Below are 23,702 nucleotides of genomic sequence, written 5' to 3'. Positions count from 1 at the left end.
ACTATAAAATTACTATGTAATTATGGTCCACTAAAACATAGTGCCACAAATTTTTCCTATCAGTACAGGCTCCTCTGCTGCTGCTTTTTTTTTTTGCATAATGTTGGACTAGGAGTTTTAGTTATTATACTGTTCTTCGTTTCTGCAGGCTGCTATTATTTTATCATATTTCTACTAAATATAAACAAATGCTGGCTTTACTGAAGCGGTATTAATAATGTTAGAAAATTATTCTAAAGAAAGCAAGCATGGACATGATAAGAATACATTAAAGTGAAAGTTGCTGGTTTATTTTTTACAGTTGTTTATATCACATTTAAAGAGTTGTCTGTCTTTTAGTCAAATATTCTCAAGGTATAAGAAAATATGTTTTTATTTTTTTTTATTTTTGGACTAAATACATAAAAACTGCAATAACAGAACCAGGAACATGTGTTTTGTTCCTATTCTACATTAGATAAAGTGTCCCATTATTCCGTTTTTATGCTGTCTATAGCTCTCTTGGACTCCTGCAATAACACTGCACACCTGGCACCATTTAAAGTCTGTAAGGATTCATTACCTTGGCTTTAGGATGGAGATTAGAATCCGGGTTACATCTCTATGTTTGAGTTAATATTTCTGCTAATTAAAAATGTGTTTCTTTAGGATTGCTAAAAAATATTACTAAAAATTAAAAAGATACTAAAGAATTGGCCCTCTCCAGTAATGATTTCTTGATATCAATTAATAGGTGTTGGATCAGTAGCATTGATGCCAGCGTGCTGGCTAACAGTAACCTCATTTTGGACCTGAAAGGTGTGTCGAACTATCATGGGTTCTGATGTTGAAATCCTTCATTTGTGCCACTTTTTAACTAATTTTAACCTATTTTTCTGCTCTATTACAGTCACTATTCTTTGCCCAACTTTTAAACCAATCTTTGACACATTTTTACATCCTTTCATAACTTTTTCCACCCAATTTATGTCACTTTAAACCAATTTTGCTCATTTAAATCCCATTCCACCACCTTTGGCATCCATTTCTAACACTTTTAGCAATTTTTGCCACTCTAAAACTCTTACTACCACTTCTTCTCCCTGTTTTTGCCACTTTCCAGCCATTAATGCCTCTGAACCTTTTTTATTACTTTTTGTCTAATTATTGCATCTGTTTACCATTGTTTTGCCACTTTATACACATTTTTGATCCTTTAACCCATTTCCTCTATTTTTAAAATCTCATTTCACGACGTTTCCTGCCAATTTTTGAGACTTTAAACATATTGATTCTGTTTTAAGAAAAGGAATTCATATATGTAGGAAGGCTACATACTGAGGCATGAATGATAAAAAAAAAGTTTTGCTTTGATAAAAGTGTTTTTTTTATTCAGGGGTCGAAAATAAAATATGGTTATCACAGCTTAACTTCAAAATGGACCATGATTTTGCTGACCTCAATGGGCCCCCAATTTAGCTGGGCCTCAGAAAGCGCTCCCCTTTTGCCCCCTTACAGGTGGCCTTGCCCTCATGTTATACCCTCTCCGTGGAAGGGTATCAAATCTTATATGGATGGATATATGATGTCTTTTTGCTTATGGTCTACAAATTCCAAACAAGAGCTTTAAGGTTTTTGAGGAAAAACATTTAGATTTTTCCCAGTCTTTAAGGGTCTTTAAAACTTTACATTTGCAGAAAATCACAAAAAGTCAAACAGCATGCTTTAAAAAGAATTGGTTTCTGTCCATGTCTGTCCATGCTCTGTGTGTAACGGCTCTCAGGCACATTAGGAGGCGTTAGTACAAATTCCTGACTCATCATTACCTCATCACTCAGCGATACTTTGGCCTGGAATCACAGAGCCGACCTGTTAGAGGACCTGCTGATGCATATTAATTCAATGTCTGTCACCTGTTTGTTATGCAAATTTTTCATTATAATGCCACCATTCTCATGCCCGTCATGGCCAAATGTTAATCACTAAATGTGCCATTGTGCATCGAGGCTTCATTTGAATCCATTAACCTCACGGCAACACCTTTAGTCGCCCTTACATCCTTCAACTTCTTGTCTGTGTGTCAGTGCAGCAACTTGGTGCACTGATGATAATAGAGCCGGACTGAGTTTAATTACCATTTAACCACTCGGTGTCCCAGCAGGTTAGGAGCTCAGCACGGTAAAGTCTACCTGAGCACAGAGAGCCATGTCTCTCCAGCTGCGAGGGGGAGAGGAGAATAAATTGGGATGCTTGCCACAGGCCTAGAGGCTTAGGCTCATTTTTCGATCGCTCGTCTGCTGTGGAGGCTCACACTTCTCTAGCACACTCTGCAAGTCTGCAAAGTAAGGAGGGCTGCACAACTTTAAAACTCAAACATTGAAGTATTTGTATGCCGATGTGGACGGATCCTGAGCAAAATACAGAGTGGGATGAATGTGTTTGTTTGTCTATATGTTCCCAGAATAATAAAGAAAATATCTAAGGCATTCGTTTATGTATGCTACTGCTTTAGATAATGCTGCATTGCAGTCTGTAAATCAAAATTTCACAATTTTGTGCACTATGAAAATGTAAATTAGTGTTTACTATAACTTAAGCCACAGAGTTTGGATTATAGAGCAGCTTTTATGATGAATGTAAAACAAAGTGAAATAAATAAGTATTCTGAGGCTATTTTTATGTGTAAGCAGCATATACGTATGCTAAACTCACCGCTATCATCTGGGCCACGTAGCTCTCAGGGCCGGTGTACTCAGTCGGATCCTTCACCCTCACCAGAACCAGGAAGTAAAGGTAGTGCCACATGTTGTGCTCAGATTTGATATGCTCCTCAAAGGACACTGTCTTGTTGTCAAATTTGTCCCTTTCCAATCCTGCAAGACAGAAAGCTGAATTTATACGAGTTCTTACAAATGCACAGATGCATTTCTGCCCTAATTTTTCAACAAATGGTTGGCCCACAAAAGGGTACACACCGCAGATGAAACATGTGGTTTTCAGGATCTCCTCCTTCCTCTGTTTCTCACTCCTCAAGTCGGCGAAGGTGTCAATGATGACGCCAAAGATGAGGTTTAGAACAATGATGATAACAACGAAGAAGAACAGAAGGTCGTAAACTACTCTGGCTGCAAACAGAGGCTCCTGGATGGCACACAAACAGTAAGTAATTTTATCATGAAGTACCAATTAAAGTGCTTTATAAAGTGGAAATTATCATGAAAACATGACCTGAAAACTGAGAAAAACTGGAACTGTACAAACATTAAATAAAGTGGTTCAAATCCTTTTGGTAGTGTGAGTTGCAAGCTGGTTACTGCAAGATTAACAACCTCACAGCAACATTTTAGATCACCAGACGTGGTCGAGGGATGACTTACTGATGTAGGTGAAAAGGAATTTGCAGTTGTTGAGCCAAAAAGATACAAAAGCATGAACAAACATCTCTATTGAGCTTGTGATAAGAAAGATACAGTGCTTAACAAATCTATTAGACCACCTGTCGTATTTGTCTCAAAGACCATCCAGCATCATGAAGTGCTTAAATGCGGACTCTTTCATTTTCACTGAGCTCTCCACATTTTACCATTTTGAACAGGAATGAGGAATTTCAAACTGAATTCACACAAATTTGAGCCAGCTCACTGGACTTCTCTGTGAAGTCAGAAAGTAATCAAGCATAACATTCAACCACTAAAACTATTTTTTCTCTTCAGGAATGCAAGTAAATAACTATAATTTGACATATTAATCAAGAAATATTAATGTGCTTTACTATTTTTTCAGTTTTTTTTTGAAATCAGTAAATTTGAAAAGTCATGGATAACAATAATAATTATATTTTAGCATTAAAAATATCATTTGGGTTAAAGAGCGTCTACATATTGGTGTATTAACCATTGCAGAAACATAAAAAATGATTTTGGTAATTACCAGTGCTGTTAATTTAGGGCAGCTGTGGCATAATCCTTACTTTGGTTAGGGTTAGGGTGGTCTAATAAATTTGTTAAGCACTGTATAATAGCTGAGCTCTCAGCCTAACATCGATCTAATTCGAACATTTTTGCACTTTTGAAGTGCACTTTTATTTTGAAATGCTTACTTGCACGCCTGTTGACAGTTTCTGCCAAGTTGTGCACCCTCAACAAACTAGCAGTAGCAGCAGGTGCCAACAGTTAGCAGCAAAAATTAAGATGATGTCCACACCTGTCTCAGCTGTGTAATTCATTTCAGACAGTGACTAAACCAGGGCGGGCCTCTCACCTTATTTTGCCGACACATGCAGTAGAAAACATTTAGATTCATACCAGTGGTATAATCTGGGTATTTATTGCTGAAGAGATATTAAGAATAATTAAGGATAAGTAGTTTTAACAGGATTTAGTGGAAAAATACAAACTGTAGTCCAACACCCTGTTTTTGTTTTTACCATTATGACCAGCTAAAATTTTCATGGACAGACCGCCTCTCCTTCAACCGATAGCGCTGTTATTTAAGAAACTTGTAGGATTTTCTCAAGGACTTGTCTATGGCGTGCAACATACTTTAAGAGCAAACACAATTAATATAATTAGAAATATGCATCCCTGTTTCTTCAAAAATGACTTCAAGATTTTATAGGTGTGATTTTGACAAAGAGGTAATTTTTTTTGTCAAACAAATGCTGCTGATGATATTTCAGACAGAAATTTCAAGAATTGTTATTGTAAGTTGTAAGTTGGAGGCTGTCTCACCTGTTTGGAAGGTCTCCTGAGAATGTCTCCCACACCTCCCCCATTACGGAGTCCCTGATTCAACACTGTGATTATACACATGAGCAGAGTGTCGCATACACGCTCGATCTCATCGTTTTCATCTAAAACCAAACACAAAAAACAACAAGACAGTGCTGAGATGAGACAAAATGTGGCCAAAAAGCTATACAGACACAATAAAAATCATTTATAGAAAATACATATCAAAAGTCAAAACAGGGAAAATTTGTACAAATGACTGCTCATTACCTACTTCACTGTTAAAGCAAATTAACTTAAAGTGAAAATAAACTCCAAACAAGCCAAAATAAGCACAAGATTGGCCGACAGAAATTTAAAACATATGCGGTAGATAATTTCCTGCACCTTTTTTGTTAGTTAATGAGTGAAGGGTAATTTCAATCTCAGAAATCACACAAGTAGGAGGGGAAGAGGACGTACAGCTTAAGTTGTGCCTTATGTACAGTGCTTTCAGAAAGTTTTCAAAACCCCCTTCACTTTATCAATTTTGTCAAGTTACAGCCTGATGCTGCAGATGAAAAAAAAAGATTCTTATTCTTATTAGACTACACTTAGTGCCCCACCCTGACAAAGTGAAAACAGACTTTTAGAAAATTTTTGCAAATTTATTAGAAATAAAAAACTGAATTATCACATTTACATATGTATTGAGACCCTTTGCAAAAACACCTGAAATCTAGCTCTGGTTCTTGCCATTCCATTGGATCTTGCAAAGATGTTTCTACACCTTGACTGGAGTCGACCTGTGGTAAATTAAATTGATTGAACATGATTTTAAAAGGCTAATATCTGCCTATAGAAGGCCACACAGCTGTCAATGCATATCAGAGCGAAAACCAAGTACAAAGAAACTTCCTGCAGATCTCAGAGACAGGATTTTTGCAAGGCAATTATCTAGGGAAGGCTACAAAAAATCTCCTGCACCCAAGGTTAGCAAGAGCACAGTGGCCTTCATAATTGTCAAATGGATGAAGTCTGGCACAACCAGGACTCTTGGTCATCCAGCAAAACTAAGCAATCGTGGGAGAAGGGCCTTAGTAAGAGAGGTGACCAAGAACCTGATGGTCACTCTGACTTGTATCAGGGATCCTATGTTGAGATGGGACAAAGTTTCAGAAGGACAACCATCACTGCAGCCTTCCACTAATCTGGGTTTTATGGCACAGTGGCTAATCGGAAGCCTCTCCTCAGTGCAAAACGCAAGAAAGCCCTCTTGAAATTTGTGTTTGAAAGTTAAGCAAGCAAGGCAGGCTCAAACCCAACCTACGGCCCATTCCAGCATGTCATTCCCCACACTCTCACCCTAATTTTCCTTCATCATCCGTTGTAGTGTGCTCTCTAAATAAAGGCAAATAAGCCCCCAAAGTAACTTAATAAAACAAGGAATAAAACATGTCTGGCATTTTCTCAATTCATTAATTACAATGTAACCTACATTTTGCAAAATCAATCCAAAGACTAAAGATCAGCATGATGGTTTAAAACTTCCCAAACTCAACAGGAGAAAAAAAAAAAGCTGAAAATGCCAAGAAAAAGCTCCATAAGTAATAAAGGAGTGTTATATATTATTTATGTCACATATGAAATGTAGCTATACTGTAAATAGGAAATGGTATGCACAGCACGACTGGCTGAGGAGAAAGCGGAGATGAAGGATGTGGAGGAGATCACGTGTGAGCCCCTATGGTGCAGGTGATCCATGGAGACGCAGAACAAACAGGAGTGTGAGTCACCTCCTCTGCCACATCAAGTTCCTTTGTGTGGATGCATGTGTGTGCACATATGTGTGGGTAACCTTTCATAAACCAAGTACAGCTCGAAAGGTCACACACAAACACCCTGGTAAGACCGCAAAACCTTTAAAGCTGATAAATCCACAGAAACGCTGTGAATGACAAGTGTCCCAATAAGAATAAAACAAAATAAAGTAAGATTAAATCTACATTTGTAAAACTCACCAGGTGTTGTAGCAGGGCAGCTGTCTTTTGTACATGAGTCAGGAACTCCTTTACCACTCAATAATTCCCCTTTACCTTTCCAAAATAAAACAAGTAAAAGAGTTAAATGATATTCTGTGATTGATAACGTCAATGAGAGTTCACAAATGAGACAAGTTGGTATAATTGTACTCTGGCACAAAGTACTTCCTCCTCATTTTTATTTGCTTCAGAACAAATCAGTGAGATGGATATAGTCAGACATTATGTAAAGTAAGGAAGCAGCTGCTGGGTGGGCGGTGAAGTGCTGCTGAAAAATCCTGAACAAATCATTTGCACATCGGCGAGGCCCTGAGCAGCAAAGGAGCCGCACTCTAGTGTGAACGGCTCGGCCAGACAGGCAGAAACAGAACTGTACACCTGGTCAGAGTGTCACTAAGAGGGCTTTTACAGTGACGGGCTGGAGCACAGAGGGCAGGGCTGGGACAGATTAGGGGAGAAGAAGAGTGGCGGGGAGGGGCTGAGACAGGGTGCAGGGGTCACGGCCTGGAGGCGGCAGCCGTGTGGATAGGGTGCTCCTCAGCATCGATAGAGCTCCGGGTTGTACCTCAGCTCACCCCGCAGCTAACAGATAGACAGGCGTGATCTGGGCTGGTTACATAACCCACCACTGCTCTGCTGTGTCTGCTCCGTGCTCTATTCAGCAAAACACAGGATGGCACGGCCACCAGGTTATGCAACAGGTGCACATGTGCTAGCAGGTTGTCTTCCTGACCATCGGAGCTCATTAACACGCCCACGCTCTGCACTGTGTTTTCAAAACATGTGTCTGGGTGCACATATACACTAGACTGTGCATATTCTACCACTCTGATGTTGAGACTGTTCGAATGAAATCTCTGATTGTCCAGTGTATAATTTTCTTTCAGGGAAAAAATTCAAAATAAATGAAATTCTATCATGTGGAGCAGTCGATATATCATGGGCAAGGGATCCTTTTATTGTTGTCTTCAAAGCTTAGAAATCACTGCCTAGTCTGCCAGTCATTTTTTATTTAGCTTTAGGTTCAAGCTCATTTACTTTTAGATTATAAAGTCTGTAGGGTAGTGATAGGTATAGAGCATACAACAACACAAAGACCTTTATGAGTGTACAGGTTTCGGACATACTCCAGGTAAACAGAGGTTGAAATCAGAAGTAGGGCATGCAGAGCAGATCTCCATAAAAATAACTAAGACCAGGTAAAGTTACTTCCGTTGTTCCAACTCAAGAAGATGTAACACTATTTTTCCACGGCATCTAGGGACATTTGAAATGACATTTGCCTACTTGGGTAAATAGGTGATATTATATGCAAAAGTACTTCTACTGAGACTTCAAGTAAAAATAATGAAATTAAATGATCAGAGAAATGAAGGATCTGGAGAATAAAAGACCTCACGTGCAGTCCCTTTTTATTTAGCTTAGCACAGTGATACAACAATGTAGCCTTTATTATGCTTCCATTTAGGGCAAGAAAATGTTTTTTTTTTAAACAAGATTAAACTTTATTTTCCCTCAGGATTAATCTAACTATCTAATCGCAAGTCATCTTCAGTTAATCACCCCTCCCCCCACTACAATAATAGTTTGAAATGCCAAAATTTTGCATTTCAAACTATTATTGTATCATCTGGATTTTTGTACTGTATAAATCTAACAATAATTGACTTCCGGTTTGGATATTGCTTTTCTTTTGAAACAATCAATCAATCAATCAATCAATCAATCATTGATTGATTGATTGAGAAAATAAACTTCGGGTTGGTTCAAGATCATGATGTTAATAGAACCATGGAAATAGGAAACCAAACTGTCATAAAGGGGGGGATATAGCACGTGTTTTATGCTGTTAAAAAGAATTAATGCACAAATCAAACAGCAATTAATGTATAAATTCCGATAGCCCCCTTCCATTATGTTTGAAAAAGAGGTGTACTTAAAAAAAAGATATTTGGTGCATCTCAAAAAAATTGATTATCATATAAAAATTCATTTTTTCCCCCTGGATTTTTTCAGAAAGTTAAATTTCCATATATCCTTGATTCATCTCATACAAAGTGAAACCTTAAAAGACTTTTTTGTTTTAATCTTGATGATTACAGCTTACAGCTCACAAAAATCTAAAATCCACTGTCTCAAAATATTACAATATTGTGGAAAAGTTCACTTTGCCAAGGTTTCCTGAGCCTTTATTCTCTCACGATGGTGCAGTACACACAACTGCAATCATGAGGAAGACTGCTGACTTGAAAATGCCTGGAAGACAATCATCCTCCCCAAGGAGGGTAAGCTACAGAAGATCACTGCTGAGAGGGCAGGCTCTTCTCATAGTGCTGTATCAAAGCATATTCATGGAAAGTTGACTGAAAGAAAAAAATGTGGTAAGACAAGGTGCACAAGCAACAGAGATGAGGTCAGCCTTCAGCAGATTGTCAAACAAAGCAGATTCAAAATCTTCACAAGGACAGGACTGAGGCTGGAGTCAGTGTATCAAGAGCTATTAAACACAGATGGTTCCAGGAAATGGGCTACAAGTGTTGTGTTCTTAGTTTTAAGCCAACCACAGACAATGTTATAAGCTTCTCACCTGGGCTAAAGAGAAAAAGAATTGGAACAGTGCTCAGTGGTCCAAATGTTTTCAGATGAAAGTAAATTTTGGATTTCATTTTGGGAAACAAGGTCCCAGAGTCTGGAGGAAGACCAGAGAGGCGAAGAATCCAAGGTTAAGTCCAGCGTGAGGTTTCCACAGTCGGTGATGTTTTGGGGTGCCATGTCATCTGCCGCTCTTGGTCCACTGTGCTTAATCAAGTTCATAGTCAACTCAGTCAGGCATCTACCAAGAGATTTAAGAGCACTTCATGCTCCCATCTGCTGAGAAGTCTTATGGATTTTCTGATCTTCTTTTCCAGCGAGACTTGCCCACCTGCCCACATTGAAGCCAAAATGACCAGAAACTAGTTTATTGACCATGGTATTACTGTGTTTGATTGGCCAGCCAACTGGCCTTACCTGAACCCCATAGAGAATCCCTGAAGAAATGTCATGAGGAAGATGATTTTACTTCTTTAATTAAATCACAAAGGAAAAAACAAACTTTATTCATGATATTCTAATTTTTTGAGATGCACCTGTATTTTGTGACTTTTTAAGCCTTTATTCATAGAGGACAGTGGATAGAGTAGGAAACAAGGATGACAGAGTGGGGGAAAGACATGCAGGAAAGGAGCCCCAAGCCAGACTGGAACCCAGGCAGCCTGCATACATGGGATGCAGCCTAGCCTATAGACCATCTGCACCCAAAGAGATGTACATTTTAAATGCTATAACCCTCACTATCCATACACTTGCACGTCTCATTTACATTGGGCGAGACATTAAAAGTGCATCAGGGGCATAGTCCCCCACAAATCTTCTCCTTTTCTGGCATCCTACTAACCTCAGTCCAGCTAATTTGTTGTCCTTGTGTTTCTCCATGCAAGTGTGATATCATCATTTACATCATTGATCATCAACTAGCAGCCTAATGGCAATATCAGGCCCCCATAGTATCGTTATTAGCCCATAAATATATTTCATGTCATCTTCAAATCCTGGACACACAACATCTAACCCTTGGACAATGTAGTTGATTTATATCTTTACACTTTCTAACCAACTTGCACAACCCTTCCTAAAAAGGTTCTCTATTTTCCTAAGTATTTTCTTGTTGCGCTTTGCTATTCTGGCTCTTGTCTCTTCTGGCTAGCTACACTGCTCAACATTGCCCCAAGAGCACAAATGATTATCAGCAGTGTCCTGACAGTTCAAGAAGTTTCTACCTTGTGCGAGAAGATGGTCCACCTCCATGCGGAAGTCGTTCTTGAAGAAGAGAAAGCCGATGATAGAGAAGAAGTAGACAAGAAAGATGGCCAGGACAGCTGTCAGAATAATGGAGCGGCCATTCCTAGTCACACTTTTTATCACATTGAGCAGTGTCTCTTCTCGGATCACCAGGTCAAACAGCTACAGAGGGAGCAATATATATCAGTGAGTCATCTGCAAAAAGTTGATTGGAATAAACTTCTTTGAACTGATTTAACAGTCTAAAAGCAAAAGAAGATGTGTGAGAAATTCTTACCAAAAAGCTGTAGAAGAACTCGTGCACAAAGAGCCCCAGAACACAGATGATGGCGTAGCCCAAATGGTAGATAAAGAGCATGTCCATAACAACAGCTTTATAGCCTCGGGTGAATGTCCCCTGGTTGCCAACAAAACTCACAAGAAAGACCAACTTGTTGAAGAGCTGAAAAGGAGATGAAAACACAAACGGTAGAAGGTAGAACTAAACATGTTCCTGAAAAAAGATGGTTACATCCTTCATTACTCACATTGGCAGTACCCAGCAACAACAGAGCAGGACCTAGGCCCATAGTGTAGATGGCACGCAGGATGAGGGAGACCAGGAAGAACAAGATGCCCCATGGCTTGGGTAAGACAGGCAGTAATGAGGTGAACACCCCCAGTGCCACCCACAGTAGGATATTCCAGAACCGAGACAAGATGCCTGGGCCAGAGAAGAAAGCATCAATCAAGGTGCCACACATCAGCGCTCTGAAACGCTGTGGCATTTCTCTAATGAATAATTCAGCAGATCTAAGAGCTTAACTTAGCACAACACAGTCAGAGGCAACACTTTTAAATGTCAAACACTGGTCTGTGGGGACTGTTAACTTCATCACTTAAAACGGACGTCACTTTTTAATGTTTGCAATGAAAACCACCGTTTTTAAAACCATGACTTTGAAAGACAGTGTGATGCTCTGATGATTTATTGAGAGGAAAGTACCTCGACACTCATAACAAAAGAACTATACTTGTGTGTCTTTCATGTTTATGATACAAGTCAACTCCTTTTTTCGCTTACATTGGTTGATCTTAAAGAGTATAGCATGCATTTTGATAACAAGAAAGCAGATATAAAACATCCTCATCTAGTATATCACTGAGTGATGACTTTCTAAACACCTCCCTATCCAACTATTAGCAATGCTACCTTAAGGGGGAGGAGAGAAGGTCTCACCCACACAGGGATGTTGTTTGCAGCGGCACGACGGCAGAGCTTTACTGCAAGAGTAAAATCAAAGAGAACCTACAGACTTTCCAAACTAAGATACAGGCTTTGCCTAGTCATGATCATTTATAAGAAAAAGGAGTAGAAAACTGCATGTTTTCAGCATAACTACAGCCTGATCCAACAGTAACAGGGTTTATGACCTGTTGGGCCTGATCTTTCATTTTTGCTCTTGTAGTGTGTCACAGTGAACAGCAAATATCCCTTCATGGGACAAGGAACCATATATGGCCACTTCAGTCAACTTCCGTTGTTGCTTCCCCAACTCTCTGTGACACAGTAGAACCAGAATGACTTTTCTCAGCTAATCAGTGAAGATCAGTCAACTTCATGGAAGTGACATGACACCATCCAACCATTCAGCAATGTCCCAGAACATCTCAAACCTCCAGTTTCCTTCAGAACTAAAAAAATTGCAGTTTTATGTCTCTTTTGATCCCAAACAAATTGCCCTGGCATCATAACTTACCATGATGAGTAGATGAAACTCACACATTATAAAGGTGAACAGTATTGCAACATGTCATGATACGTTTGGTCTGCATAGGAACTCTAGAAATTACTGAAATTTATGCATGAAAAATGGAGGAATTGTATTTAGACATAAACCCATTAAGGGGTGTAAAGTGGTGTCTATATCGGGACACATGGCCAACTCATCGAACAACTCATCTACTAAGGGTATTTTCTTGACAAAAACTTAACATAATGTAGAATAATAGTACTCTATGGAGTAGTAAAATGTTGCCATGGGTTTGTAAAAAATTAAAGTGTTCTAGTGTTAATTTTGACTAATTTATAGAAATTTTCAAGGTATAATTACTAAAATAAGGTGTGACTTTTGGTCTGCTTTATAACCTTAAAACTGTTTTATTATGCAAATGTGATGATTATAGATTTTTATTTTCACCATGAGCCTGATTTGTGCTTAAATCAATTCAGACACGTAATATGTGTGATGTTTCTTATGTTTTCCGGGGGAATTATATAGAAAAATAAACGGTATCGGGGTGTCAAAATCAAGGCCCAAGGGCCAGATCAGGCTCATGGTACAGTTTTATCTGGCCTGAAAAATCACATCAGCTAGATAAAATGCAGGAATGTCAGGAAAATAAATTAATTTCTTTTCGTTTCATATTTTGAATTTGCGTCTCCAAATTACGATACAAACATATGATTTTAGCTTTTTTAATACTTTTCAACTCAGAATTTTGACTTTATATTAGGCATGTTAATATAAACACTCCTGATTAATCTGGAAAGCTTAACGCATTAAAAAAATAATAACGCAATTCAATCATATGATTAAGTTTGACCACAACTTCCTCCTTGTAGTCCTCCTGCGTGGATGTTTACATCCCTGGAGTGAAAAGTTTAAAGGCGGGTCAAACGCAGCCAGCAGTGATGGGTGAGGAGACAGACCCAGGTCTGCTTCACGGCAAATTTTGATTTAAAAAGGTGCCTAATGGAAGTCTGGATAAAACAAAAGTTGTGTGTACATACTGCGGTGATGAACTGTCTTTACTCAGAAGTACAACGAATCTGAAGTGCCACCTTCAGTCAAAACGCATCTTTGCTAATGTTAGCAAAGACGCTAACAACAACACGGGACCAAGCCATAATGCCAAGCTACACCGGCGCAGTCCAGCAGACCTGGATTTGTCCCCAAAACGACAACATCTAAGCTAACTAATGCGATCGCTGGTTGCTAGAGACTGCAGGCCATTGACATCGCTGACGACAAAGGGCTTCAAGACATCATCCGGGTCGCCTCAGATGACCCGTACCACAGAACACCTATGACAGCTACTGTCACAAGAATCCGTGAACTGCATGATAAAAAGGCAACTAAAGTGGAGCAGCTGGCCCAAGCCACATTTATTACACTGGTGAGAGACCACTGGACATCAGTCAGCAACTTCAGCTACCTCGAGGTAACAGCACACCTGATCATTCACTTTACAGCACAAGTTATTTTGTGCCTGATGTGTTTGTCTTCTGGGCTCATTTGCAGTTTATAAATATTATTGCTCAGTGGATTAAGACACTCTGATTATCAAACCACAGATAAGTTTAAAAACTCTATTTTTTTCAATATTTATTCATTTAAACACCATACTTGTACTAATTTATCTCAACCAAAAATCAAAAGTAAATGATATTATTTTAAATGTTAATTTGAGATAAGAAGAAGAAGAAGAAGACAAAAATATATGTTTAGTAAAAAGCCCTTTCAAAGTGATGTACATAAAGTTAAAATAATGAAAATAAACACTTGATAATAAGAACGTTTAAAAACCTAAAAATTACTAAAACTAAAAAAAAAGCTGTGATTAATCATGATTAATCATAGCGTAGTGATGTGATTCACTTAATTATTTTTTAATCAATTGACAGCACTACTTTATAAATGTAATACTACACATTCACATTTAAGAGGTACAATCTTAATTTTTTAAGCCTTATTTTGACCTTTGATTCATTATTTTCAATTTTAATTTCATTTTTTGACCATTTAAACTAAGGAGTTTGACTTTTTAATCAGATTTTGGGCTTTTAAATTTAGCATTTTGACTTTGTTATTTTAGAAATGATTTATTGTCAGTTCTTAGGTCCATTTCATATTTTGTTTCTTGTCAAAATGAGGTTGACAGTTTATGGGTTAATGTTGACCCTGTTAGGCTCTCAGGTCAGACCTAAATCTAGAATCTGGCCCCTGCTGTGACTGATTTTGACACCCCTGTTATAGCTAGTGAAATACATGTGATTTTAGTCTTTTTTACTACAGTAAAACAGTTTTATTATACCTAAAATGTGCATGAGAGTGCTCCCTGGGACTAATAAAGGAATGTCTTATCTTATCTTATCCCTCGTGTTCTTATTCTTTTCATAAGTAGGTTTAAAGAACAATTTCCTTCTTAAGAATGGTTGATGCCATGTTCAAAAAGGAAAGGCTTGGTTGGATAAAGTAATAAATCACACTTAATTGTCTTGTACAGGTAATGTCAGTTACCCTCCCAGGGTCAACAATCTCAGCTCACCAATAAAAATGACAGAAGTCTAAGTTCTTATATCTCAAAGGCTATTACAGCTGCGCAAAGGAAGGGGAGTTCTGTACACCTTGTTTACATGCCTGCTCCTAAACAGACGTCTTATCAGGTAAATGGGTAAAAAACAATGGTGTAGGTGTGAACTGTGAAGAATCTTACAATGAACACAACCTTAGGTAACACAGGACAGTTATTTTCAACTGGAACACTCAGTGAAATCAGGAGCAGGAAAAATTGTTCTGTTCACAGTTCACATTTCAAATGCTTATAGTCAAAGAGGCACTGTAACTAATTGCATTTACAACAGCTCTAAGTATTCAAATAGACCACGACATGGTGAGAGTGAGTCGGCACGCACGAGACCAGGAACCTGAAATGAAGCAGCTCAGTGGCTTTATTAATTTTATCATTTATAACTTAACTTTTCAACTGTCAAATATCAAAATGTCAAAGAGGCTTTGTCTAATGGTGTTAAAAGATTCCTGAAGCGTTTTACAGCTCAAAAAGGTCTAAATGTGGGTTTTTGGGTTGGGTCATTTGATATTTCAGGGAATCACTACATTCAAGTAATGATCCAAGGTAATCAGTACACAATGAACCACAAGATTACAATGGCCAGAATTATAAAAACTAAAATATTTATAAACTGATAAGTTGCATTTGAACAAGACCACATTAGAAGCTGGTATATGGCTGACCGCAACTATCTAGGATGACTGTTGAAATGCCAGACTAAACTGTGTGTTCTTATACATGCTGTCCTTTATGTCTGTTGATGTTCTTGTGTTTCAAATACATGGGCCAGACGTGGCCATCGAACAGGCTGGGTGGATCTGGCACTGTGTAGTTCCTAAAGCACCTCCTCTTCTTGCATTCTTCATACGGGATGGAAATAAAGTAACGTTGGTTCAGCACGTCGGTCAAAGGTTGCCTTCCACAATAAAGATGTGAGTCTCCTCCTCCTTAGTGTCAGACTTTGGGACAATCTCAGTGTCCAGGGTGTGATTACCGCCATGAGATTTCTCAAACTTCATCAGGTTATCCAACCATGCACAGATCGTACTCTTCATGGTGTCCAACTACAACTAAACTCTGCCCATAGTGCAATTCTTCATGGCTCTGAAAATAGCATTACTCACTCAGGCACTCAGTCAGTCAGCAAGACACAGATAGACCATTAAGGTACTGCTAACATGAAAACCTTTTAGTCCCAAACACAAAAGTAAGCCGACTAACAGTGGGATACAGGTAAAGATCCTGAAAAATAAAAGTCATCCTGCTGGGTGTCATCCTACAGGCCAGAACAGGTTTTCTCACATCTCTGTCAGCCCCTCAAAACATTCAACACAAGCAGGTCTTACCTTCGTCTCCATCATCACCAAAAGGGTAGAACACGGCCACAGCGATGTTGACCAGACAGGCCAGGTAGAAGGAGATGCTGCCCCACAGAGAGATGTGTCTCGAGAACCAGAACAGAGCCTTATTCTCTGTACAAACACAACAGGAAGCATGAGCACCCTGACACAGACACACACTTTAAACTTGCTGCAGGCACTTCAATTTATTCTGGACTAACAATAACCAGACAGTGTGGATGGTAATCACGATTTACCATCCTACAGCCTGCTTCCTCTGCCACCATCATTATTTTCCAAGCACTGGATCCAGGATGTAAAGACTTACTGCGGATCTTCTTCTGCCACCTCATCTCATTGTAGAGGTTGTCAAACTGCTGGAAGAAGTCGTTAACCTTGCTGCCCTGGTCGTCTCTCTCAGTGGTGGTGAACACTCGCATCTTGGACTCATCGGTGAGGTACTCACAGATGTTAGGCACTGGAAAGACAATCTGCTCCATGGTGCGGTCATGGCGCACAATCTAAAGAAGAGATATACAGTGAATCCTCATTATGGCTTCATTAATTGGTTTGCCAAATAGTTTAAAAGATTCAGAGGTTGAAGTGATGAGGTGAAGGTTCACCTCTATCTGAGCTGTGTGCTTGGCGAAGTAATGAAGGGCATCATCTTTCTCATTGTCGGAGTCGACTGCTGTCGCTGATCCCAACACTGACCCCGGCCTTAGGCTCTGCTGCAGGACCTTATTGTGCCGTGCAAGCTAGGGGAAAGAAAGAAGAAATGTCTCCTTAATTCAAGTTTTCACCTCTGATGGCTCTTAGAGAGGACTATGAATTGCCTTGTACTTTTTTTATCCACTGACTTTTCAATAACCTTCTCTCTAAGTTGCGTGGAGTGTTCTTTTGCCTTTGTGGTGTAATGGTAGCCAGGAATACTGATTAACCAGTGACTGGACCTTCGGGACCCAGGTGTTCTTATGCTACAATCACTTTAGGCACGTTTACAGCACTCAGGTGATCTCCATTTCTCTAAGTGTGAGACCACTAGCACCAACTGGCTGGACATCTGTTGAGTTCACTTAAAAGGGGGTGAATATTTATGCAGTCAATTATTTTACGTTTGTCCATAACTATCCAGGGTGATCTGACTGCAAGGTAGCACCAGCTAACTTTGTCAGAGGATGAGCCCCACCCCACAAAATAAGTTGTTTCTATTTTAGAGATGATTTGATCATCAATATTAGGGCCAATACCAGTACCTTTGTTTAAAACAACAATTTAAACCATAACAATACAATTTTTGATTGCTACTTTTGGTGTAACACTCCCACAATGCCAACATTTTCTCTAATGTTTGACTATTGAAACAGATTAGTTTGTCCAATAGGTGACTTCTTCTGCCAAGGAAAAAAACTCTCATTGAGTCAGCTGTTAGGTATACCAGATGTCAGCATTTAATTGACTGGACACGATAGATAAACGCTGGTTACTGATATTGTCTTCCAGAACATGTAAAAAAGCTCACATCTAAAGTATGTTTGTCACCAGATATGTGAAACAGTTTAGCAGTTAAAAAAACTTTCCATGACATAATGAAACTTGACAAAAATATCCCATTTGTCGCGTGGCTTTCTGATACAGAAGTGAAACGCTGCCAGACATGGTGACCTCTGAGACTGACAGAAACTACTAAGAAAAGCACAACACAACCACTTCCTCAGTGACACTCTCCTCTTTTAACTGCTGAAAACCTGGACATGACAAATTGCATTTGTGAAGTGATACGGTGACTAAGGCCTGCTGCAGTGAACGCCTCTGCCTGCACAACCAGTGTCACATCCTGGAAGCTAATTATAGAAATCTGGCAGCAGAGGGGTGTGTTTAGCTCAGAGGAGACACACAAAAGGAGCATGCATGTGGGGACACACACAAAAACAAGTGCAGTGCAGGGCCCTGAGGTCAACAGAGGGTCAGACAGACAGACAGAAAGAGGATATTCAGTAATTCCTCTGTCACAGACAAAAACAAAGCTGAAGTATTTTTATTACCTGATGGGCCAGGATGTAGATGTTGTGTCCGACATCTCGAGGCTTGATCTGGTCTCCAACACTGTCCTCATCCTCCTCACTCTCCAGACCCTGAGCGTATGCTTCCTTCATCACATCCACCTAAATAAGAAAATTATGAAAAGTATAATGCTCCCTTTCACTTAACTTAATAGTTCATTTTACCACTAGACACCAGGTGTGTAAATAATGACCCACACTTACCAGTTCAGTGGGCCTCATCTTGTAGAGAATCTTTTCAGCGTTCTCGCTGTCATGGCGACTCTCCATGATAGCCAACAGGAGCTTGGAGGCATTGTTCTACAAAAAAAGGCTTCATCAATGAGCTTCTACATTATTGTGAAAACATGCAAAACAAAAAAGCAAGCAATGACTTGATTGGTGGATTTTTTTTTTCACCTTGACACTTTGGGTAGTAATTCTATAAGAAGCAGCGGACAGCCCTGACCAGCAGGCAGAGATCATGGGAGAACTGCAAGTTCACGCAGGAATAGTATGTCAACAGCGAACTATTTACAGTGGACTATCCATTCCAGTATGAGTCCATGATATCATTGCTTCCGCCATTGGGTAAGTCAATAGGAAGTTAAAAGGTTAATGTTTGCTTTAAGTATTTGTGGTTTTATGTAGCTAGATTTTCTCAAAAGTTAACTTTTCCCCATCAATGGTGTCGATGTAGCTCTGTGACCCACTGACCTCCCAGTGACCCTTTGCTTTTGCTGCAGGATGAGACGTAATGTTGATATGGTGAAGATTTATGATCGGGAGTCTGTGCATTGTGTTGTATTTTAAAGGAACTGGATATTCTACGCTTGTGACTTCCTGTTTGGAGCTTTCTGATCGACAGGAATTGACGTGGTTTGGCAGCAGCCAGTGCTGAAAACAGACCTGCAGTGTATTCCCAGCAAAGCAAAGTGGTGATTCAGGGACTAGAGCGCAGGCAATGGAACTGCTCTGATAGACTAGCATCCGCTTAATGTGGAAATTGCAGGTAAGGCACACTAACATCTAGCCAGTTTTAGTTCAAACAAAATCCATATAAAACAGTTCCTTTAAAACATGTTACAGTAACTTAAAGTGCTGAATAGTTGTAGATATAGCATACAGGTGTACAAACTCTCACAGCACACAAGACCAGTGTGCCTTGCCACACTCTTTGAGAAACACCGATTTAGAGAGACCCATTGTTTATTTCTATCACCCATGTTGTGTCACAGAGCTGGGCTAAATGACCTTACGTTTATGTCAAAGTACTTTATTTTGCTCTTTTCAATGTAGGTAATGCGTCGCACAATTACAAATGTAACAAAATAATTTATTTAAATCATCTACAGGCACTACAACTCACCCTTTCTCCCCAAAAAACAAGCCAATGGTATGAGCTGCTGCTAAAAACAGCCCATCTGGCTAGTGAGTGTGTATATTTAACCTGTCATGCCAGATGGATGTGTTTCACACATCCATCTGGGAAAGCTTCAATAGTAAACGTTTGAGAAAATGCAGAGACTTTGAAAAAAACTCAGAATATGATTGAGTGAACGTTCTGTCTGTCACATCTCTATGGGCCAATCAGAGCAACACAACATGTAATGTAGTCGCTATCAAGCTGCGCATGCACAGCTACTGATAAATAATGCGAAACATGGCGACTATAGACATGTAAGTACTCGACTTTTGTCATTTTTGAAAAGAAAACAACTCACTGCTGTTCTTTGTTCTTCTTTTAACAACAACACACAGGGTTTGTCCAATTCTTTCTACAGTCTATGAGAATAACGCAAACCATGGCAACTGTAGACATGTCAATACACGACTTTCGTCATTTTTGAAAACAACTCGCTGCTGTTCTTTGTTCTTCTTTTAACAAGAAATGTCATCAAGTTCTGATAAAACTGGTGCTTTAGTGGCATCCACGCTAATCTCTTCCTCCATAACAGCACCCGCTCTTGCTGGTGCTTGTTTACGTCACGACTCTGCTGTGCCTGAAAGTACTGCCCCTCGTCACTGATTGGTCCTGTCACTTTCTAACTGGGCCCAAACAGTTCAGATGGGAGCTTTGCAAGATGGACTTGCCAGTGAAAAACAAGGAAACGTGCGTATCCATCTGCTTTGCAAGGTTCGTGTATATCCACATGGTTCTGCTTTTCAAGTATCAGAGTGAAACAAGAGTGAAGATAAGGGAGAGAGACATGTGCAGCTCACCTTCAGCTGCAGCACCAGGTCCAGCCGATGCTTCTCCAGAGGGTTGATGGAGTTGACAATCAGTGCTATGATGATGTCAATGCCGTTTGACTCATGCTTGGCTATGCAGGTCTGAAAATTAAAGACAACCATAAAATCCATCAGAGGAAGATGTGACAAAAACAAACAGTAGAACACATATTTTGTCAGATCTTTAATAAAGCTTAGTAAGGTAAGCTAAGTGTATTTGGGAATTCCAGTCAATATATCGTGACCTAACATCCCAGTTAGATTGTTTCACATATTCACTGCATGGAATATATTTCACATCTATCTGGGCAACGCCCCCTACACAGTAATTGAGAAGTGCAGAACCTTTCAAAAAATGTATTGGTCGGTGATTGGACAAAGAAGGTGAGAACAGCCCCTGGGAGTAAACTACACAAGACTATATGCATAGACTATTTAGGAAAATCAGCGAAAAGAGCATTTGCATAATAATTTGGAACAGGGTGTAAACATTCTAACCAAAGCTAAATGCACACAAGAGAGCTTTAAGATTTAGGAAATTACAGAATAAGACAAATTTTAGCAGTACAATGCCAGCTTATTGTTTGCATTTCCTTATAGAGAGTTCATCAAAGCAACAGCTTTCAGTATTCCTTTAAGACCCTCTCAAGAGAAGGGGATTGGACATTTTTTGGGGCATTGCATTTATTTTGATTGGACAACTATAGAGAGACAGGAAATATGGGGAAAAAGAATGGGGGACACGTACTAAATAGTGTCAGGGTACAGAATCAGCCATGCAACCAGTGCGTCAAAGACTCTAATCAAAGCAAAAACTGGTGCCAAGAATTATCATTTTTTATCACAATCAAACCTTTTATATTTTGTCAACTACATGATGCCCTTAAGCTCATCATGAGTTTCTGCTAGATAAATCTGACTGCTTACAGACATGACAACAGATTTTCTCAAAGGAGAAAGTTTATGTAGAAATGCCACACATTAAATTGTCATTATTGTTAAACGTATTTTCATTGTGTCATTTCAATAATTATCGGTACTTTGAGTACTTTGAAAAGTTTCCTACTTGTTTATGTATTTTCATGGTTAAAAGAATTGGACCAATAGTGGCGATTTAAAAAAAAAAGACATCCAAAAGGAGAGGCAACACCCAAGACATAAGATCTCTTAGTGTACTGGTAGTCTTTTTACAGTTATTAACTTAATCCAAAATATGCAGTTCATATGCACCTAGAACTCCAATTCCATCAATTTTAAACATTGTTATCATTGAACTGAGTTTAGTTTATTTCATTTTAAGCAATTATAAGTGAACAGAGCGCAAGTTAGTTAAATAAATATTATGATAAGGGCTTATACCTGCCATATGATGAAAAGCCCAACCAAGTTTTCATCAAGAACAAGGGAACTATTTAACATTAACCCCTCTTTCCCCTTACTTCACTGAGTCTTCCACCAACTTATTACTAAATCCTTCCCCTACCTGGTTTTCATGGCAGGGTCCCTGGCAGTACTCTGTGATGGTCTCTAGAGTTTGGCGAACCAGGTCCACGTTACTCTCATTGATGTAAAGGCCAAGCAGGCCGAGACCTCCTGTGGTGCTCCCGCATATACAGTCCAAGAACTGAAGAGTCTCACACACCAGGTTGTAGTTTGTCTTGTTGTTTTGGTTGCGTAGAAAGTTCTGGAAAAACAAAGCCGTCAGTTTCCCGGTATTCAGAGTAACATTCAACATTAATGTTTTCAAAACAGCGGTGGTACCTGCAGATCTGAATTATGGTTCTCACAGAGCAGCTGCAGGTAGCGCAGGATTGGTTTCATGATTGTTATGGCAGGGCTCATCTGAGTTTCTTCTAAAGCCTCTTCTGCCCCGATTATCTCACTGGTCTGGCCGAGGCCTTCAAGGTCAGGATCCAGCTCCTTTCTGAAGGCGCAAAAGGCCCTTGAGGTGACCGATGAGGCCTCCTTCAGCTGCCCACGCATGTCCTCCCTCATGTGAAGCCCTGAGTCTTTCACTAAAGTGCAGAATAGAGGTAGAAGCACAAACAATCATAATTTATGGTTCTGTTTGATTGTAGAGGATACAATAGTCAATATTTGCCAATGCATGGGGGAAGATCATAGACTGTATATTAAGAAGGACGGTGAGGCATCTGCTCTGGAGTGAAGCCAAGATATTTTAGAGTTTCCCCCACTGGCTGGCTGCAGCATATGTCTTAACCCATCACCTCCATGTTAAAAGATTAAAATTATTTCAAAGTTGGAATAAAGGTCAAATTAGCTTTCTCAAACCTGTATTTAGTCAGCTGTAATCATGCTGATTCAGGTTAAAGTGTTCACATTTCTGACTGTTTTTGTTTTTTAATGCAAAAATAAGCATATATAAAATCATGATTGACAGCTCTTTTGACAAATGTGGCTTCTGTGGTGTTTCAAATGTATTAGAGGAGTAGAGGAGGAAAGGTAAGAAAAAACCTCATGAAAACAAATTAAAAAGTCAGCAAGTTTACTTTAGGCTTTTAGTCCGTGAAAGAGTGCAATCCGTCAGCAAATATCATGGCAGGATCTTTGCTTGACTTTTGCACAATGGAAGAAGACTGAGATGCTTTGTCCTTATTATTGCACAATCAGCGAGTAAGACAAGTACCCCTAAAACATGACACTGCTCATCATGTAAGGAAGAGATTAATGATTTGTGAACATCATTCTAGACAATTTCAGAGACCCTCCTCCCCCCTCTAAAGGGGGGGGGGGACTGACTAGGGTTGTGAAGCGTGAAAGTACCCGTTCTTGATACAATAGTCTTTTGATAAGCTTGTGATGTGGGCCCTCACATGTCCTCTGACATGTGACTGCAGGAACCGGGAACAGCAGTCTGCACGGAGGTCAGCAGAGCAACAAAGATCGTTCTGGAGTTTTCTCTACTATTGTTGTTGTTTCAGGCTTGTCTTCTTCGCACTCACTCTGGGCCTACGTCTATGGAAATCCTCTGCCGCTGCTTAGGGCACGACCTCAGGGACTCAGTATGTCATTTTGATGCTCACTTTAAGGTGTCTGATATGATTAAACAAGTTCAGTCTTCAAACAAACCTCACTTATGCAGCTTCACTGGCACTAATTTGCCTGTATTACAGGAAAATTGTGTTTCAAGGTAGCAGAGTTGACAAATGTCTATTAGTCACA

The 23,702-nt window shown here is 39.5% G+C and overlaps 1 protein-coding gene across 3 annotated transcripts in view; it reads right to left on the bottom strand.

Moving 5' to 3' along the window:
* itpr2 (inositol 1,4,5-trisphosphate receptor, type 2) overlaps nucleotides 1–23,702 on the bottom strand; it is a 102,488-nt gene that overhangs the window by 18,867 nt on the left and 59,919 nt on the right. For 2 of the 3 annotated variants that reach the window (XM_041794635.1, XM_041794636.1), the window contains exons 41-55: nucleotides 22,281–22,534; nucleotides 22,003–22,203; nucleotides 20,511–20,621; nucleotides 18,513–18,608; nucleotides 18,291–18,410; nucleotides 16,869–17,003; nucleotides 16,574–16,766; nucleotides 16,252–16,377; nucleotides 11,098–11,273; nucleotides 10,848–11,012; nucleotides 10,549–10,732; nucleotides 6,710–6,784; nucleotides 4,710–4,831; nucleotides 2,955–3,120; nucleotides 2,692–2,852 (exon numbers count right to left, since the gene is read on the bottom strand). In XM_041794635.1, coding sequence (XP_041650569.1) covers nucleotides 2,692–2,852; nucleotides 2,955–3,120; nucleotides 4,710–4,831; nucleotides 6,710–6,784; nucleotides 10,549–10,732; nucleotides 10,848–11,012; nucleotides 11,098–11,273; nucleotides 16,252–16,377; nucleotides 16,574–16,766; nucleotides 16,869–17,003; nucleotides 18,291–18,410; nucleotides 18,513–18,608; nucleotides 20,511–20,621; nucleotides 22,003–22,203; nucleotides 22,281–22,534 — 2,285 coding nt within the window. The remainder of the gene's footprint in view (nucleotides 1–2,691; nucleotides 2,853–2,954; nucleotides 3,121–4,709; nucleotides 4,832–6,709; nucleotides 6,785–10,548; nucleotides 10,733–10,847; nucleotides 11,013–11,097; nucleotides 11,274–16,251; nucleotides 16,378–16,573; nucleotides 16,767–16,868; nucleotides 17,004–18,290; nucleotides 18,411–18,512; nucleotides 18,609–20,510; nucleotides 20,622–22,002; nucleotides 22,204–22,280; nucleotides 22,535–23,702) is intronic. The other variant, XM_041794637.1, reaches the window with a different exon arrangement.

Source organism: Cheilinus undulatus, linkage group 9 (genome assembly GCF_018320785.1).
Source record: "Cheilinus undulatus linkage group 9, ASM1832078v1, whole genome shotgun sequence".
NCBI classification, from domain to species: Eukaryota; Metazoa; Chordata; class Actinopteri; order Labriformes; family Labridae; genus Cheilinus; species Cheilinus undulatus.
The sequence above is the reverse complement of the archived record's forward strand: the minus strand, read 5'-3'. Positions and strand labels throughout refer to the sequence as shown.